We start from the raw sequence: 21293 nt of genomic DNA on the forward strand, positions 1-21293 counted from the left end.
CCAGTGCCATCTTGAGAATGGTGAGTAGCTATTACCTTAACTTTTGTCCCCACCGGCGATCATTGAAGCTTGGGGATCGCTGAAAATGGACCCGAGGGTGTTTCAAGTCGTTTAGGCCCCAATTCTTCTGCACTTCGAAACTGTATTTTCTTTTGTAACTGAGACTTAGTTTTTTTTACATTAGTAGCCATAATGGCTCACCAAAATATCAAACTAAAAATTAAAGTTTTAAAATTAAAAATAAAGGGTTAAAAAACTGGCATTTAAAAATCTGACCAGAGAGGGCAGGGATTACACGTCTGATCCTTACGCCATCCTGCCACGCACCCCCCACCTCTTGCTTTATCCTTTGATACAGCATTAGCAGTATCTGCCTCATGCTGGGGCTGCACCTATTCTTACCTCCCCATGATCTAGTTAACATCTGGTCCCTTTGCTCCCTCTTTCATGCCTTTGCTGCAGTTTGGATTGGCACTCTCTGGGTCCCCTTGCACCTGTACGTTGTTATGAAAGCAGTTGGGGTTTTTTTGAATATTTTATTTAAAATTTTTAACCATAAATGCTTTCAAATATATTTCAAAATACAGATATAATAATGTATTTAGTATCAAATATATGATGATAATAACTCAACACCTCTCTCCCCCACCCCCTTACAGTCCCAAGAAAAGATAAAAGAAAGAAAATAATTAAATGTTAAGATTTTAAAAAAAGAGAGAGAATGAGAATAGACTTCTGAAAGTCTTAAATCCCATCTGGTCTAAAATTCATATCTATTATATCATTAAAGGGGTTCTACGCAGGGCCTAAAGGCAAAGAACATTTAGAAATCTAAAAAATTCAAAATTTAATCCTTTTTTTTGTAGATACAGGCATCAAATTAGTAAAAATATATCATATTTTTTCTTTAAATTACATGTAATTTTTCAAGGGGAACACAGCTGTGCATTTCCGCACTCCATCATTCCAAACTCAGATGTGAATCAGATTTCCAAGCAACTACAATACATTTCTGGCCGCTACTAAAGCAATTTTAACAAATTCTATCTAGTATTTATTTAATTTCAATTTAGGTCTTATCCCTATAATGTTACCTAATAAAAATATTTATGGATTTTGTGGAAATTGGACTCCTGTAATTTGTTCTAAACAAAATCCTAATATCAGCCAGAAGTGTCTTACTTTATCGTAACACCATGTTGAATGTAAAAAGGTTTGCGCCACTTCGCCACATCTAAAACACTGATCTGATAAATCTGATTTCAATTTATTTGATTTTTGTGGTGTGAGGTATAACTGATGTAAAAAATTATATTGTAGCAGTCTATATCTTACATTTATTGTATTCGTCATACAGTTTCCACATAAATCAGTCCAATTCTTCTCATCTATTATCACATTTAAATCTGACTCCCATCTTTGTCTAGATTTATGAATCCCCAGATTCTGTGTCCCCACTTGAAGTAAATGATAAATTTCTGAAATAAATTTATTTGTATATCCCTTTCTTATTAGAGTCTCTATATCGCTACACTTTGTTAAATACATTGTTGGACCCAACTTATCACTTAAATATGTTTTGATTTGAAAATAGCAAAACATTGTATTATTAAGAACACCATATTTATTCTTGTTGTTCAAATGGCATCCATTCCCCTTGCTCATAACAGTTTTAAATGTATCTGATCCCTTTATGAGACCAAATTTCAAAAATTTGATTATTTATTGTACAAGGTATGAGTCTGTATTGAGTCAAAGGAGTTCTAAGAGATAAATTACTCTTTATTTCAATTTCTGTATTTGTATAATGCCAAATTTTAATCAAATGTTTCAATAGAGGAGTTTCTCTTTCAGCAGTCATTAATTTTGCATTCCATTTATATATAAAGTCTTCTGCTTTTTTCTCTCTCTTATTTTATCTAATTGTATTTTTACCCAAGCGGGTTTTTCCCCCTCTTCAAGGAAAGAGGGAAGAAATTTAATTTGAGTTGCTCTATAATAATTTTTAAAGTTAGGAAGCTGTAAACCACCCATTTCCTATTTCCATGTTAATTTTTCTATAGAGACTCTGGACATTTTACCTTTCCACAAAAAAAATCTAATATATTTATTTAATACATGAAAGAATTTTTGAGGTATTAATATAGGCAATTATTGAAAAATATACTGTATTCTGGGAAATACATTCATTTTTATACAATGAACTCTTCCTACTAATATTATAGGCAATTTGTCCATTTATTATGAAAGCAGTTGCTGAGAAAAAGAGAGCCATCAATATTAACCCCACCCACCCCCAACAAAGCTCTACATTTCCTTTGATCTTTGATCTTTTACTGATCTGCTGAAGTACAAAAAGCATCATGTGTTCATGAACCAGTTTGCATCTCCTTTCACAAAGATAGCCAAAGATAGTGACACACAGCTCGATCCTAGGGCAGTCGGGCGTCGGGAGTTATTTGGGGGGTGTTGGATGGGGCTAGGTAGCTTAGGGAATCAGCGATAGTCTGCAATGTGACATTAATCTAATAACATTTTAAGAATAGTCACATATTCAACCACACTCTTGCTAAACTAAATAAATATTTTATTTTATAAATAGACAAATTTGATGACAATTATATTTACAAGTATGTGTGGCAGCACACCACTAGGCAGGCGAACTGGTCCCGCTTGTAATCCATGCGACGGGGAAGCCAGCCAAATGGCGCCGTCGGGGGTTTCCCCTTCTTCTCAACACAGGGCTCAGAAGCCTGCGCTGGGGGACCACGTGACATCAGCGCCCCCCAGCACGGTTCTCAGCCAGGTCCAGACTGGGAGTATAAGTCCAGCCCAGCAGCCTACAATAAATCAGTTCTGCTCACTGAGCTCAACCCGTCTGGTTGTGTGTTCTTTCAGTAGCAGTGTAGCTGCCACTACAATTGGTGACCTCGAATGGTTCAAACATCTTTGAACCCATCATAAGCGAACCTGGGATCAGTGCTATAGCTGTCAAGCTGCCTGACTTCTGGGTTCAGGAGCCGGAGACCTGGTTCGGCCACGCAGAGGCTCAGTTTCACCTCCGTCAGATTTCGTCTGACACAACCAAATTCTACCATGTGGTCACCGCCCTGGACCAGGCCACCGCCAAACGCTGCTGCACCTCGTTCAGCACCCACCCGCCAAAGACAAATACTAGACCATCAAGTGAGTGCTCACCACATCCCTTGGACTATCCAGGCGCCAGCGTGCCGCTCAGATGCTGCACCTCGACACCTTGGGGGACAGGTCCCAGATGGAGGTGATGGACGAGATGCTTGCACTCGTGGATGATCACACCAACTGCCCACTCTTCGAGCGCATTTTCCTCGACCATCTGCCAAGGACATCCAGCCATTACTGGCCCAAAAGAGCTTTACCGACCTGAGGAAGGTCGGTCAGAAGGCCCAAGAGCTATGGCTTGAGTGATTTCTGGATGGCTCAACCACGCCAAGCCCGCCCCTAGGTCTCACAGGCATAACCAGGGGCACGGCATCCACTCCAGGCCTCTGCTTCTACCACCAGCATTGGGCAGCCAAGGCTCGGAAGTGTTGTCAACCCTGGTCGTTCCAGTGAAATGAGCAGGCCGGCCGCTGTTAATGGCTGCGGCGGCTGGCCAAGGACACAGTCTCCTCTACCTGCGTGACTCAGTCAGCGGCCGGTGGTTCCTCGTCAACACTGGGGCGCACATCAGCATCATCCCGGCCATGACCATCGAGTCCAGGAACAGACCTCGAGGACCTCCCCTCCATGCAGCCAACGCAACAGAGATCCGGACGTATAGAGACAAGAGAGTCCACTTCCAGATCAGCTGACGAAAGTTCTCATTGAGACTCACCATCTCATCCCTTCCGACTGCCATCCTGGGTGCCGACTTCCTCCTCGCCCATGGGCTTCTGGTGGACATACAGGGTAGGTGCCTGGTGGATGTCTGTACTTTCCAGACCATTCGCCTCAAGGCCTCCTGCACAGAGCAGCCGCAGATGGCCATAATCAGCATGCCCAGAGACAAGTTCCAGCGAATCCTGGATGAGTTTCTGACCCTCCTCAAGCCACAGTACTCTACTGCCTCGCCACACCACGGGGTGTTCCATCACATCCCCACCCAGGGCCCACCGGTTCAGGCCAAGGCAGGCCGGCACCCGCCTGACAAGCTCCAGGTGGCGAAGGAGGAGTTTTTACATCTGTTGGAGCTGGGGATCATTCGGCGGTCCGACAACCCGTGGGCCTCACCGCTCCACCTGGTCCTGAAAGCCTCCAGTGGCTGGCACCCCTGCGGAGACTATCGACGGCTCAACGAGGTGACAGCTCCTGACTGTTACCCCATCCCTCACATCCAGGACTTTATGGCCAATCTGCATGGTGCGAGGGTTTTCTCCAAGGTTGACCTGGTGCGTGGGTATCACCAAATCCCGGTGCTCCCTGAAGACATACCCAAGATGGCCATTATCACCCCCTTCGGCTTGTTCGAATTCCTTCACATGCCATTCGGGCTCAAGAACATCGCTCAGACCTTCCAGTGCCTCCTGGACTCAGTGGGCAGGGACCTGGATTTTGTCTTCATTTACATAGACTACATCCTCGCTGCCAGCAGGGATTGGGTGCAATATGAGGCCCACCTGTGGACCCTCTTCTCCCGGCTGGCCAACTTCGGCCTCACCATCAATCCAGCCAAGTGCCAGTTTTGGGAAAGAGTCCATGCAGTTCCTGGGCCAAGGGAGCCCCGCCCACCGCTATGAAGGTCACCGCTATCAAGGAGTTCCCACGTTCTCAAGGGGCTGCAGGAGTTCGCAGGTGTGGTCAACTTCTACAACCGATTCATCCTGGGAGCTGCGCGCATCATGCAGCTGCTATTTGTTCTCATCACAGCCAAGCACAAAATGCTCACCTGGACCCCAGAGGCCTGCGGTGCATTCAAGGTCACCATGGATGTCCTCACGAAGGCTACCATGCTTGCCCACCCGCACACCGACCTGCATATGGCGCTCTCCGTCAATGCCCCTGCCACAGCTGTCGGCGCCATCCAGGAGCAGCAGGTGAATGGACAATGGAAGCCACTGGCATTCTTCAGGCGGCTTCTCCGCCCACCAGAGCGCAAGTATAGCGCTTTTAACCATGAGTTACTGGGCATGTACCTGGCGGTGCGGCATTTCCGCTATTTCTTGGAGGGGAGGACTTTTAACATCTTCACTGACCACAAACCCCTCACCCAGGCACTCAAGATGGCAAAGGACCCCTGGTCAGCCTGCCAGCAGCGTCATCTCTCCTTCGTGTCAGAGTTTACCACCGACATTCGGCATAAGGCGAGGAAGGATAATGTGGTCGCCGATGCACTCTCGCGACCAGCCATCTGTGCGCTGACACCCGGCCTCGACTTCGACCAGCTCACCTGAGACCAGAAGTCCGATGAGGAGACGCGAGCCTTCAGGTCTGCCATCACGGGCCTGCAGTTCCGAGACCTCCTGACTCTGAGTGGAGGAAGCACCGTCTTGTGTGATGTCTCCATGGGCACCCCACGGCCAGTGGTTCCCCAGCAGTGGCGCTGGCAAGTCTTCCATCACATTCATGATCTTTAGCACCCGTCCATGAGGTCCACGGTCCAGATGGTGGCAGAGCGGTTTGTCTGGCACGGGCTGCGGAAGCAGATCGCGGGTTGGGCCAGAACATGAACCCATTACCAGATATCCAAGGTACACAGGCACACCAGGATGCCCGTGCAAGAGTTTGAGCACGTCCGGGAATGGTTCAGCCACATTCACATGGACATAGTCGGGCCCTTACCCATTTCCCGGGGCAACCGTTACCTGTTCATGGTGGTGGACCGCACCACTCATTGGCCTGAGGTGATCCCAATGCCGGACGCCTCCACGGACTCCTGCTCCCGAGCGCTGTTGCATATTGGGTCGCCTGGTTCGGCATTCCGAATCACCTCACCAGCGATCGAGGTGACCAATTCACCTCTGCGCTCTGGGCACAGCTCGCCAACAAGTTGGGGATCGAGCTACACTGCACCATGGCCTATCACCCACAGGCCAATGGGCTAGTCGAGCGTCTGTACCGCCACCTTAATTCGGCACTCATGGCTCCCTTACCGGTCCTGACTGGGCGGCTGAACTGCCTTGGGTGCTCCTGGACATCCGCTCCATGCCCAAGGAGGATCTGCAGGCGTCATCAGCTGAGCTGGTCTACAGCGCACCGTTGGCATTTCCTGGTGAGTTCATCAACACGCCTCACAAACCCCAGCGGTCACCGCATGAGCTGCTTCCCCACCTCCGGGCCTGCTTGGACTCCTTCGCACCCCCACTGCCGCCCAGACATGGCACATAGCCATCTCACATCCCCAGCGAGCTGGGGACAGCCATCCGGGTGACGTCATTGCCCCCCAGTGCGGTTCTCATCCGGGCTGGGAGTATAAGTCCAGCCCAGCAGCCTGCAATAAATCAGTTCTGCTCACTGAGCTCATCCTGTCTGGTTGTGTGTTCTTTCAGTAGCAATGTAGCTACTGCTACATATGTACAAATAAACGTGCTTCACAAAGCACATGAAGAACTTCACAATCACAAAGGATCCCAGCCACAGAGCTCTTTGTTTTATCTCGTGCTTGTTGATCTATTCATAGCTAGAATTAGCTTTACAATGAGACAAATCGATGAGCTTCATGGGTCTCTTAATCGTCTGTTTACAAATCAGTTTGACTTGTTAGACAGACACTGGCTTGATTTCCAGTATCATTAAAGAACTTCAAAGTGTAGCCCATACCTTGAAGTTATTTTGTCAGATGGAGATTCTTTGTTGATCTTGGGAGTTTGATATTGGGTTGGCAAGGCAAGGCAAGGACAGTGGCGCCCCCTTCAGAGCACATGCCATAGCTGCCACACACTAGGTACACCTATGTCTCCACCTCTGATCCCCCAATTTATATACCTTTGGTCTTCCCTTCCTGAAGTCAACAATCAGCTCCTTGACTTTGGTGACATTGAATCCAAGGTTGTTGTTGGTTCACTAAGTTTTCAATCTCCCTCTTGTATGCTGACTCATTGCCTTTCTCTAAACACCTCACCACTTGGGCATCATCGACAAATTTGTAGGTGGTGTTAGTGCCATAGCGAGCCTCACAATTGTAGGTGTAAAGTGCATAGAGCAGGGGACTAAGAACACAGCTCTGTGGTGCTCAGGTACTGATGGAGATAGTGGAGGAGATGTTCTTACCAATCCTCACTGATTGTAGCTGGTCATATATTGAAATGCTCATATATTGAACGATAATGATTCCTGCATTAACAGGCATTCCAGAAAACATCTACACAGATTATCAAAATTTAGCGAATTCCATGTTTGTGCAGAAATCCTGTTATTGTGTTACTTTTACTTTGGCTTGGCTTCGCGGACTAAGATTTATGGAAGGGTAATGTCCACGTCAGCTGCAGGCTCGTTTGTGGCTGACAAGTCCGATGCGGGACAGGCAGACACGTTTGCAGCGGTTGCAGGGGAAAATTGATTGGTTGGGGTTGGGTGTTGGGTTTTTCCTCCTTTGTCTTTTGTCAGTGAGGTGGGCTCTGCGGTCTCCTTCAAAGGAGGTTGCTGCCCACCGAACTGTGAGGCGCCAAGATGCACGGTTTAAGGCGATATCAGCCCACTGGTGGTGGTCAATGTGGCAGGCACCAAGAGATTTCTTTAGGCAGTCCTTGTACCTCTTCTTTGGTGCACCTCTGTCACGGTGGCCAGTGGAGAGCTCGCCATATAACACGATCTTGGGGAGGCGATGGTCCTCCATTCTGGAGACGTGACCTACCTAGCGCAGTTGGATCTTCAGCAGCATGGATTCGATGCTGTCGACCTCTGCCATCTCGAGTACTTCGACGTTAGAGATGAAAGCGCTCCAATTAATGTTGAGGATGGAGCGGAGACAACGCTGGTGGAAGCGTTCTAGGAGCCGTAGGTGATGCCAGTAGAGGACCCATGATTCGGAGCCGAACAGGAGTGTGGGTATGACAACGGCTCTGTATACGTTTATCTTTGTGAGGTTTTTCAGTTGGTTGTTTTTCCAGACTCTTTTGTGTAGTCTTCCAAAGGCGCTATTTGCCTTGGCGAGTCTATTGTCTATCTCGTTGTCGATCCTTGCATCTGATGAAATGGTGCAGCCGAGATAGGTAAACTGGTTGACCGTTTTGAGTTTTGTGTGCCCGATGGAGGTGTGGGGGGGGCTGGTAGTCATGGTGGGGAGCTGGCTGATGGAGGACCTCAGTTTTCTTCAGGCTGACCTCCAGGCCAAACATTTTGGCAGTTTCCGCAAAACAGGACGTCAAGCGCTGAAGAGCTGGCTCTGAATGGGCAACTAAAGCAGCATCATCTGCAAAGAGTAGTTCACGGACAAGTTGCTCTTGTGTCTTGGTGTGAGCTTGCAGGCGCCTCAGATTGAAGAGACTGCCATCCGTGCGGTACCGGATGTAAACATCGTCTTCATAGTTGAGGTCTTTCATGTGTAATACCATGCTGATCCTACTCTCTCTGTCGCATTCAATGTTCAAATAAGTTTTAGGCAAAGAACGGTTTAATATTCTCTTTGTTATTTAGTTAAGAATTAAAACTATTAAGAAATCAAGTTTGGCTAATCTTATGGATCCACTTAGTACACATGGGAAACATTTTCAAGGAGGATTTTACTTCATCTCTCAGGGAGGCTCGTCATCCTGTGAGCTGATTCTGTGGGGTGCCCTGGGCCAAATATCCAAGAATTGGCTGAAGATCATAGTTACTGTTAACCAATAAATGCTGCTCCCTCTCTAGGATAAGTACAAAGGTGACTCGGAGGAGAATTAGAAGATCTCCCCTCCAAAGTAGTCAGCTATTTAAAGCATTTGTTTGCACGGTTTGAAATTCAACTATTTTTAGGAAGGTGCTTCATTTTCTATTGATTTTTTTTTGTCAAAGCTGTTGCTTAAACTGCTTCATTTCTTTGGGAACTCTTAAACTTTGTGTTAGTTATTGGATCATTTGATCATGCAGATTGAACTGAGGCATACTGGAGACTGATTTTGGATATACAGAAGGCCAGGTAAGTATTTTCTCGACCGACCTCTGTCAATTATAGAACAAGAAGAGTTAATATCTCTGGCTCTGGACTGCTGGTATTGTAACTCCACCCTCAGAGAGAGGCAAACCTCTTTCGCTATGTTTTGCTGGTAATTCTACTACTCCCTCTGAGAGGGGTGAGTTTGTCTGTACAAACCAACGGTAAGTTTCCATTTAATTCTACCTGTTTCTTTCAGAGTCACAGCTGAGAAACAATAGTTTTACTAGGAAAAATAAACTCAAATAGTTTCATGTTCGTTCGGTGTTGATTCCTCAATATTCCTTTCTCCCTCACCTGTTTTCATTTAAGTTCCTGCTGCTGTTACTTGGCCATTTTCAACTTCCAGCACTTTATCTCTGCTGCATCAGACGGTGCTGTCTCCTGCAGCGGAGGGGGTCACTGTGCCATGAATGGTATTATTGATTTGTAAGCCGTTAGAGCTTCCTTATTTTGCATGCGTGAATGTTTCAGTTGTAATGTTTCTTTTGACTGCATCATTTCCAGCAGTATCAATCTGTAGCAGATTTTTCCAAACTATTTCTTTTCAGTATTAGTTCAGACATACCATTCCATATAATCTCCAATTATTTTTTTTCAACTGAATGTCAGCATCCCTGATGGAAGACAGTTTATTTCCTTTGCCTCAGTTAAGACATCACCTTCCATTTAATAGCCCTGGTCTGTGAATTTCTTCTCTCCCTCCGATCATTAGCTATACTTTGATGGCAATTTTGAGTTTAATTTTTCATTTGAAACTTTGAATGAACTGTTACTCCTTTGTTAAAGACTAGCTCACTCGATGATTGGTTGCTGCTAAAGTTGTTTATGTTCTTGATGAATTTCTGTTGCCAACAGTGAGCACAATATGGCTAATCTTTGGATGCTGTAATACATTAAACCATTAGGGAAAATGTAATTAACAAAAATGCAATTTCTATTTTGGCTGTTTTACATTTTGAAATCCAGACTGTTAAAAAAATAGAACCTTGTGCATTGCCTATTCACTCCACATAATCCAAATCTCTGATGCATGCATGTTAACTCTCACTGGCTCCTGATCGCTCATACTTACACTAACTCCAGCCTCAATTTTAAGATGATCATTCCTGTTTCAAATCCACCCAAGATCCCACAGCTCATTACATCCAGATGCTCATTACAGCTCTCAAAGATATTTGCATTATTCTAAATTGAGTTTCTTGAGCTTTAAAAGTTTAATTTCTCAACCTAACCTACATGTTTACCATACTTTGGAATTCCCTCCTGAAGCATCTCTTAATCCTTTTTAAGGAATTCAGTCAATCTTATATCGTTGTCCAGATTTTTTTTTCTTACCTTATTATGTATTTAATTGACTTGCTGTCACTCTTGTCAAGTGCTTTGGGACATTTTTGCTGTCTTAAATATGCTATATTATTATGTTATTGTTGTGTTCTATAATAGTAAAGAAACATCTTAAAAGTTCTGTTGATGCTAAGGAGTTTAAAACAGCAGGTATGAGTACAGGAACAGGCACATGCCTATGAATTAAAGTGTATGTGTGATATGCTTTTGCAAACATATTTACATTTATATTCTTGTGCACAATCCATTTGTTGCAATTTCTAACTACAACAGGCATGATGGACATATCAGGATAACAAGCTGGAAATATATTTAAGGCTCAAATCAAATGTTACTTGAATGGTTCAGTGGACTATCCCTTTAAGTTTCCTTGCAAGAAGCAAATGCCGACTGGCTTTTTGCCTTTTGTAGCTCCTCCCCAATAGCCTGTATTTGCAGCTGTTAACCCTTAGTCAACAGGCAAGATTTTACAATGCTGAGCACTTTTTGTGATATATGCAAAACTTCCATTTATTATTCAAATTATTTTTGGCAAGTGTTCAAATTAAATGAGTTGGTTTTTTTTTCTGAGTTTAAGGGGAATATTAGGGGGATCTTCACACAGAGGTTAGTGGGAGTGTGGAATGACCTGCCATCTGAAGTGGTGAATGTGGGCTCAATTTTAATATAAGAAATTTTTAAACAGTTACTTGGATGGGAGGGGTATGGAAGGCTATGGTCAAGGTGCAGGTCTGTGGGGGACGAAGCAGAATTATAGTTCACACAGACTAGGAAGGCCAAGGGTCCTGTTTCTGTGCTGTAATGTTCAATGGTTAAAGTTCCAAAATTGCAAGTCCTTCATTTGCTTCTTGTGGCACAAAATGAAACACAAAATTCATCCTACTATTTTAGCTAAATTTCACCATAATAATTCCAAAAGTTCAAATCCGAGCTAATGGGTACCCGATAAATGTAATTAACTCTGCTTAACGAGTGAAAACAACTTTGTCCATCATGTTATTATATAATCCATATTCGGCGGGCAGCAACCTCCTTTGAAGAAGACCGCAGAGCCCACCTCATTGTCAAATGACAAAGGAGGAAAAACCCAACACCCAACCCCAACCAACCAATTTTCCCTTGCAACCGCTGCAACCGTGTCTGCCTGTCCCGCATCGGACTTGTCAGCCACAAACGAGCCTGCAGCTGATTGGACTTTACCCCTCCATAAATCTTTGTCCGCGAAGCCAAGCCAAAGAAGAAAGAATCTGTGAAATAGCAACACAGATATCCATTTCCCCCCAAATGTACCTTTATCAGAAGGCTGAATTGGGAACTACCACTTATATCTATGCCTTCTGAATATTTCCTTAAATTTCTAGGTGGACTGCCTCACCTATCCTCTCTAAATGAAATCAGTTGGCAACTCAGCTAGGAATGTAATTAACTGCTACTTGTCAACAATGACATTGAACAATCCAGATGGATACATTTGTTGGCATAGTATTACAGATAGATATCTTTATAAACAGGCACTGTTAAACACAGAAACTTTTTTTGGGAGGTTGTTTGTCCTACGGTAAACGGAAATCAGCTCAAATATGAATGTGGGGGAATGGCATTGGGCTGGAATTTCCTGTAGTAATTATGAAAAACAGGTAATGCACATTTAAGGATACCAGTCTATTTATTATTTGGCAAAACTATATCTATATTTGGAAGATTTTCCTCAATGTTATTTCACTTATTAATTACATTATAGTTTAATTATTTGTTACCTTTATAATGGTTTTCATTTCTATAACTGGACTTACACATTCATTTTAATGTTAAAATTGAAAGCATCTTCTTTTGCCTCCAAACCATTCCCCTGGCGATTATAAATTCATAATTATTATGCTTCTGAGACCTCTAAATAGAGATTCTAAAAGTATTGAATGGAGCAGCAGAATACTTGTAAAAAGTTCAGATTTTTAAATTAGAATTAGGAATTGGGTTCCATCCAAAACTGAAGAATAAAGAGAGATTCTAAAAGTATTGAATGGAGCAGCAGAATACTTGTAAAAAGTTCAGATTTTTAAATTAGAATTAGGAATTGGGTTCCATCCAAAACTGAAGAATAAAGCAAAATAAATAATGGTATTCCATGCTTTCAAACAGATGGGTTGAGGTTTTAAAGAACATATTTTAATGCGAATCACATGAGTTTTCTTCTAACATGCACACTGTTATGTGTTGGCAGATTTCTTGAAGCCACTGGCAATGAAAGTGTCCTGAACGCATCTCGATAATACACCACTCCCACTCACTGCTCGACCTTTGCATAAACACATCTGCATTTTGGCTGAAGTCTCTTGAGGGAGATGCAGGGAAGTACAAATTTCCGGCAGTTTTCTTGGCATGTATTTGTGCATTTTCTAAATCTGTCCCTGTCCAAAGTTCCTTGTTTGTGTCTTGATGCTTTCAGGACTGCGAGACTCAACTTTTAGGAGCACAGTTTTGGTGTAGTTCTGATGTGGTGGCAGGGGCAGCAATCTTTGCTGGTGCTGGCCTCTTCGACTGCTCTTCACAACCAGGGGAACTTAATTGTATTTCCAAATGAAGTCTGAACAAGAAGTTAACTTGGAGCGTTCATCCTTGGCATATATTTAACAAGGCATTGATGCAAGGAGTTGCTGCTTGAATTAGTGTTGCTCGGCCTCTTGTCTCTGTGGAAGAGTTCAAGTCAGGCAAAATCCCTGCATGGAAGAGGGATAATACAAACCAAGGCAGCTGACTATTGGGGATGGAATGTTTACTGATGGTCTGGCTCATGTCTCTTCCTTTGATCTGTTCCGCCAACTCTTTCTGTCCTGAGCAGTGTGACTGTCAGCATCAGCATCTCTTGTGTGCCAACCGAGGTCTCCGAGCTGTTCCGGAAGCTCAGCAAAACGCTGCGGACGTCCTCACGTACAGCCTAGGGGGAAATTTTATCAGCAACATCTCAGACTTTGATTTCACCAGCTTTGCCAGTTTGCTTCGATTGGACTTACAATACAATAACATTCAACATATTCATCCGAAAACTTTTGAGAAACTTTCGCGACTGGAGGAGTTGTACTTGGGTAATAACTTCATCTCGAGCATACCAGCCAATGCATTAAATTATCTCCAGAGACTGAGGGTTTTAAACATGAATAGCAATAGTTTGAAGAAGCTAAATCAAAATGTGTTTTCACATCTAGATAATTTAGTTAAGTTAAGACTTGATGGGAACTCTTTGGAGATCTTGCAGGATGCAATTTTCAAACATTTGGGTAATCTGCTTTATTTACAATTAGAATCTAACAAGATCCATGCTATCAGTGGAAATGCCTTTATCAATTTAAGAAAGCTGATATATTTAAACCTTGCCAAGAATAACCAATCATCCATGCATAGCGGTGCTGTGTTTGCACACCTCGGATCACTGACAACTTTGATCCTAGATGAAAATAATATCAGATACATTGGAAATGGAGTTTTCAAAATGCTACAGAAACTCTCAAGACTGTCTCTCAGCAACAACAATATTTCCTACATTGGTCCTGAAGCCTTTGTAGGCCTCTTTAGTTTGAAGGATTTGTTTGTTGATGGTAACTCTTTGAGAGAAATCCCAAATAAACTGCTGGACCCTTTGGTAAAGTTAGAGCAATTAGATCTCAGTCAGAACCAGATCAGCAGTGTCCACCCACAGGCGTTTAAACAGCTTACAGCTCTCAAGGTGTTGAAGTTGAAAAGAAATCGTTTGGCCTATTTACCTGGAGAAACCTTTGCGTTTACCAACTCCCTGTACAGCCTCGATCTGAATGGCAATAATTGGACTTGCAACTGCAGACTGAAAGGCTTGAAGCATTGGATGGGCTTGGCACATGCACAGGGTAGGCTGCTGACTGTATTTGTTCTGTGTATGAACCCCATCAATTTGAACGGGAGGTATCTGGATTACTTGGCGGATTCAGAGTTGTGTTATTCTCATAAAGCCCAGTTATTGTTAAACTTTTCCAAAGCCTCTGTAGTCGATGGAACACTGGCTGCAGACCAAGTCAATGTCCAATCAGACCAGGAGCCCATCCTGGGCCCAGAGGGCATGCACACTGAAAGAAACGTGGGACATCAACAGAAGCCATCCTCTTTACCTACTCCAGTCACTAACCTGCTGCCTAAAAGAAAGCATTACATTCTACAGCCTTTGACTACCAAATCAGTCACAGTCAGCCCAAATCAACGGGAACCCTCAGAATCTCTGATCACATCCCGGGTGACCACTGATGTTTTAACTCCTTATACCACTTTCCCGATTTCATCAAAATCCGAGCGGTATTATCTCTTTAAGACAAAGGAGAAGGTGGTGCAAAAGCCGGTGATAGCAGACCCTTGCGAGTTCAATAAACTCTATATTACCAACCTAACAGTGGATGAGGTTACCTCGTCCACCGCCACCATCAGATGGAAGGTGCCACATCCAAGTTTTAGGAATACTGTACATTTCCGTGTTTTATTTGACAGGTTTGGCCAATCAGTTTCATTTCATCGCTTTATCTATGTCAAGGATAAGTCGGAGTGGGTTACTTTGAGAGAGCTGCGGGAGGAGACTCCTTACATTGTGTGCCTTGAAAGTGTCATTGCTGAACGCGTTTGCCAAGTGGCATCCCGAGACCATTGCCTTGGAGTTCTTACCTTGCCTCTGAAGAAAGGCACTCTGGAGGTGCAGCATTTCATTTTGATTTTATCAGGCACCAATGCTTTCTTGGTGCTGCTGGGACTCATCATCTGGACGTCAAAGGCACTGAGGAAGCTGCGAAGGAAAAGAATCCCAGTCAATGTGCGGCGGATGTACTCCACACGCCGTCCACTGCGCTCTGTGGGCTCTGGGGTTTCAGCAGGAGACTGTGGAGGCTTCCAGGCCAACAGATCACGTTCAGTCATGTATCAACTCAATGAGGCAGATCTGATGGACTTTCAGTCAGATCGATTGATGGATATTAATTTAAGAAGGGAAGATATTGGCCAACGATATGGTGATTAGTGCACATTGTTGAGAAAGTAATTTCTCCAAGATGTTAACATTGAAAAAAACTATGCTCTCCTCTATTACTTTGACTTGTTAATTCTGAATGGCAAAGCATGATCTCCAATTACTCCCAAAGTTAAAGAGCTGCTAGGGTTGCCAACATCTGGTTTCAATAGTGTATGTTACTTTAGAGTAAAAGAAGAATTTGTTATAAAAAGATAGTAAAGTTGATTGACAATATCTGTAATTTTGGTTAAGAGTGAAAAAATGCAACGATATTGTTTTCAGTGTCTATAGAACATTCCAAAGAGAATGTCAAATGTTTATGGTTATAATGTAGGGAAACAGCAACAATTTATGCATAAGGATGGATCAAGTAACCAGATTATTTGTTTTGTAACAAACCACTGAACACCAAACCAGATCTTAGAAAAGGGTTGTATGATACCTTTCTATTCACCTGAGGAAACAGATGGGGCTTTATTTGTTATCTCATCTGAAAGGTAGCATCTTAGATGAAGCAGAGATCTGTTGATATCCCACTGGAATGTGTGGATAGATGTGTCCTCAAATATCTCGATTGGAAGTTTGAATTTACAGATGTTCCTGACTTGGGGTAAAATCATGTCAAAAAGATAATAAATATGGTTTTGACAGAAAGATAACTGCACCTAATTTTGCCTTGTCAAATCCTGTCCATTAAACCTTAAATTAAACCCATGTGTCTCATTGTATTCAATGTTTTTATTGGAATTAATCATGACTTTACATGGCACTTTAAAATAACATGCAAGATTTATTCTTTAGAGTCTTTCTGGGGGAGTAATACACCGCAGTTTCAAAATAGTCAAGAGTGTCACAATTACAGTATATTTTTCTTTTCTTTGATTGGCTATACATTTTTTAAAAAGATAAGTTTCAATCTCTTCTAAGACAAACCAGTGTGTTGGCTCTAACTGAAAATTTTGATGTAAAGATTTTCATCTGGGAGAAACTGAAGGATTAGTACTACAGAACATTAAAATACATTATAAATAGTTAATAATTTTAATGCACCTATTGAAAAATCCTACATAGTATATATGTGTCTATTTTATTATGTATTTTTTTTCATTTCAAAGTATCAACATTATGATAAGAGGAAATAAATGGCTTTGTGCTGCTGTTCTCTGACATGGAAAAAAAAACATTTATCTTCAATTATCTTACCAAGTACACCTAAACTGATAGTCACTGAGTTATTTTGAAATATAGCCTTGGAAGATTTAAGCAGATTAAAGCTACTATATGGAATCGTACAACAGAGAAGATGGCATTCTCCCCATCATGAATGTTCTTTGAAGTAGCTTTTCAATTAGTTGGGAAATTATGATTAAACATCCTTTCAGGCAGCACATTCAGGCCACTGGAATCAACTACATTCTCTTCTCAAAGTTTCTCTGGTCCTTTCGCCAGATGGCATTGATTCATGGTAATCAGTTCTTCTGTCACTGGAAATAGATTGCTCTATCTTTGAAAACAACATTGGATCACCCTATAGCTTTCTGTCCATGAAGGAAAGGAATCCCCGCTTCACTAAACCCTTCACATTTCTGGAGTCCATCATCTCCTGTACTCTTCCTGTAAACATCCTTTGTATCCCACCCATGTCCTATTTAAAATAAGGTTTTCTATATTGAACCCAACATTCCAGTTAAGGTCGAACTAGTGCATAATGAATTGCTTTATCTTTCCTACTTCAATAGTTCTCAACCTGGATCAACAGCATTTATTGCAGTCATATGTGTGATTTGTGACGGTCTGTCATGTATCAGTAGCAGCAGCTTTATAAGCACCTTATTTTGCTGTTATAAGCCTATGCAATCCTTGGCTTCATTTGGATGTTCCCCATCATTTACTCAGAATTTCTTGGTCAGATCAGATACTGCAGACCATTTGACAGATCATTTATTCAGTTCCAAATAGAATGTCAGTAATTTATGCATTTTTTTAAACTTTCAAGCTTATCACAAGGAGGTGGCAGAATATAACCTGATTTTTGCTGATAATCACAGAAAATGTTGTTTTGAATCATGGCATTAAATTTTGTTAGAATTTGGGCAACTTGACTTGTGAAGATCCATAAATCCAGAATTTATTTATAAATTTCTGAAAATAGCATCGAAAATTTAATTTTCATTCTGCATCAAATCAACTCATCATGAAAGCACCATAGAGGAAATGGGCAATCAAATATGTCGTTGACCATGCACACATAGCTTTCCAGTCGTAAAGGGGAACTTTAGTCATGTTTATTGTCATCTGACTGCACAAGTACAATGTGACAAAACAGCATTCTCTGGTCCTCGGTGCAAAACATGCAGACACACAACCAGACATAACACACATACAGGCAAACAATATATATGCAGGACAAGTATTCATATGTACAAATAAATAAATATTGTTCCATGAATATGAGAGTGTCAGATGGTTAGTGTGAGCAGTTCCTTTGATCGTTCAGCATTCTCACTGCCCATGGGAAGAAGCTGTTCCTCAGCCTTTCTTGGGGAGGAGCTGTAAGATGCTGTGTGCAGGGTGGAAGGGGTCTTTAATGATTTTTTGTTCAGACAACAATCCTGGTAGATCACAATGATTGTTGGGGGTGGGGTGGAGTGGGAAGGGGGGGGGGTGATGGGGGACAGGGAGAATCCAGTGATTCTCTCTGCCACTATTATGGTCCTGTGGATTGACCTCAAATCCATTTCTCTGCAGCAACTGTGGTGCAGCCAGCCCGGGTGCCCTCAATAGAGCTACTGTAGAATGTTAACATAGTAATGGTTGGTGGCCTTGCCCACTTCAGTCTTCTCAGGAAGTGCAGTCACTGTTGTACCTTCTTGACAAGAGTGGCGATGTTATGTGCCCATGATAGGTCACTACTTCAGTGAACTCTAAGGAACTTCATGCTCTTCACTACAGAGTTACTGATGTGTAGTGGAGGCTGGTTGTTCTTGGTCCTGTTGAAGTCCATGATCATCTCCTTCATCTTGTCCATGTTGAGACTCAGGTTGTTGCTCTCACACCATTTCATGAGATTTTCCACCTCTTTTCTATAGTGTGACTCATTGTTGTTGCTGATGAGGCCAACTACTGTTGTGTCATCTGCAGACTGTTGGAGCCTGATCTGGTGATGCAGTTGTGGGTCAGTAGCGTGAATAGGAGCAGGCTGAGCACGCAGCCCTGAGGTGCGGCAGTTCTCAACGTTTCAATCTGCTACTAACCCAGACAGACTGTGGTCTTTCTGATAGGAAGTCCAGAATGCAGTTGAAAGAGGAGTTTGAGTCCCAGCAAGGGCAGCTTCTCCCCCAGACTCTGAGGAATGATCGTATTAAGTGTCAAGCTGAAGTCGATGAGCAGCAGCCTGACATATGAGGCGTCATTCTCCAGCTGGGTCAGGACGGAGTGAAGGGACAGGGCTGTAGCATCATCTATGGAACAGATTCTTCTATAGGTGAATTGAAATGGGTCCAGTGTCTCTGGGAGGTGTGCCTTGATGTGTTCCATCACCAGATGCTTGAAACATTTCATAATGGTGGAGGTCAGTGCCACAGGGCAGTAGTCATTTTAGCCAAACTAATTAAGTTCAGTCTAGCCAGGTTAAAGACTTTATTCATTAAATTATTAGAAAACAGCAGAGATTCAATGAATTATCAGTGCAGGTAGGTGGTTACCATTTCCCTGTGACCTCTTGTTCAGTGAATTTCTCTGGATCTACAGATAATCCTGACTGTTGGACATATGTGCCTGCATTTTAAAAAATAAATACAATAACAACCAAATTGTGCCTTTCTGATCCATTTAATCTTTTCAGGAAATTTAAACAAGGATGTGTGTTTTAAAGTATATTACATTGTGTTTTGAAATGTGCACATTTCCAACTGAACATCTGTTGAATATTAGTGAAAGGATATAGGAAATATTTTAATAAAAGTCATAGCTGCCTATCAACCCAACAGGAAGACCAAATCAAATAAATGTTCGGTTCTGAGGAAGTAAATGAATAATGTTAGAAACCTCATTAAGGATACATCCTTCACTTGATACAAACAAAAAGCTGGAACTATGAGCACGTTTCAGGGAATTAACATTAAACGTATAAGTAAATAACTAAAATATAATCTGAAAATATTTCAGTAAAGTTGTGCCACTCAGTTGTAGCAGTGCAAACAGGAGTAGAAGCTTCCACTACTTAACTGCTCCTCAACAGAATAAAACTGAAAGCTCTAAATGAGCCTCATCAAGCCTCTCAGATGAATTTCCCCCATCATTTAAGCTCAGAATTTTCCTACTTCAATGTGATTTAGCTACTTAAGTTATAAATAGTTATTCACTGAGCCTTTGATCCTCATATGTTTAATTAATTCACCAAAATTTAAGAGAACAAGTTAGTACTTAAATATCAGAAAAGATATGATTGCATGAGTCATGCAGTGAACTTAAACCATTTGGAAGAGGTTTTGCATAAATGCTTTATTCATGATGCATTTCATAAAAGGGGCGTTTGTTGCTGTGGGATATGATGAATTCCTCAGATTCTTTGCTCTTTTTCCACAACATTTACTTTCATGCCTTCCAATAAACTGGTCACTTGTTGTTATCTAAACCTTCAGCTAGTTGATTTATCAAGTTTTTTTTCCCCCTTTTTGACTCTAGGATTTTTTTTTTGAAGATGGGAGGTTGTGGCCCAGTGGGGTGACGGAGTAGTGGATGGAGAAAGAGAGGTGGAGGTGGGGCAGTGTGAATGGTGGCTTTGGAACAATGAACCATGGAGGCTGTATAGTAAAACCCCTGTTATCTGGAATTCAAGCAATTGGCAGTGTCGGGCAACTGGCAAAAAACTTGCAGAAAATAAATTAGTAAAAAATTACAGGTTTAAAATTGGCACACTCACCTGTCACAACAGCAGGCCACCAACTCCATCCCTTTACTTGTCAACAAGATCTGAGACTCAATTGTATTTTCACAGACTTGGGTGTCATAGTTGATCCTGTGTAAAACTTCAGAATGCATTTTTCCTCACTGACATGAAGACCACCTATTTCTAACTTTTTACCTTTACTCTTACCTCTTCTCAGCTGCCACTGAATCCTTTATCCACACTCTATCCACAATTCCAGCATTCATTAGTTTGGACTACCTCATCCTACCCTCTGTAAACATGACCACATCATAATTCTGCTGTTCTTGTTTAACCCTTCGGACTCTCGCCATTTTTAACACTTCATAATACATACTCTGGATTGGGTCCATGTGTAATCTACAGTATGAACACCAGTACGAACTAGCTGGGTATAAAACCACTCCTGGTAGATGGGGACATGGAGTATATGCACTTGTTGGTAGTCCCTGAAAACAGGGACATGGAATCCAAAGGGTTAACTTACACTGTCCCATTCATCTTTCAGTTCTGTGCTTGGTCCCCTATATTTTTTCTCAGATAAACATTGATTTGATGTCATTTTGTTGTTAAAATCTTCCATGGTCTCCCATGTCTACTTTTGTAACTCCTTCCAGCTCCATATCCTTCTGTGGTATCTGCATTGGTCCAATTCTTGCCTTTGACTCTGCCTTCACCCCAGAAGCAGCAACCTTGCCTTACATTACTTTGCATCTTCACGACTGACCTGACCTCACATCTCTTCCCTGTTCTGGGGTCTTGCTGATTTTGTTCCACAGTCTGCATCCCATGGCTGTTCTCAACCTTCCCCTGCACTCCACAGTTCCTGCTCACATCACTTGTGGTCCCAAGTGCCCTGCCGTCTCAGCTTGTGTTGTTTGTAATTATATCTTTCCTTCTGAGCAGACTCC

At 42.6% G+C, this 21293-nt stretch overlaps 1 protein-coding gene across 1 annotated transcript; it reads left to right on the plus strand.

Annotated features, from left to right (window-relative positions):
* Window positions 1-9174: 9174 nt before the first annotated feature.
* tril (TLR4 interactor with leucine-rich repeats) lies at window positions 9175-16245 on the plus strand. Its single transcript, XM_069916252.1, has 2 exons — window positions 9175-9252; window positions 12657-16245. Exon 2 carries the CDS (start codon window positions 13200-13202, stop codon window positions 15459-15461), a length of 2262 nt encoding a protein of 753 aa, XP_069772353.1. The 5' UTR covers window positions 9175-9252; window positions 12657-13199; the 3' UTR covers window positions 15462-16245.
* Window positions 16246-21293: the final 5048 nt, after the last annotated feature.

Source organism: Narcine bancroftii, chromosome 1, assembly GCF_036971445.1.
Source record: "Narcine bancroftii isolate sNarBan1 chromosome 1, sNarBan1.hap1, whole genome shotgun sequence".
Lineage (NCBI taxonomy): Eukaryota > Metazoa > Chordata > Chondrichthyes > Torpediniformes > Narcinidae > Narcine > Narcine bancroftii.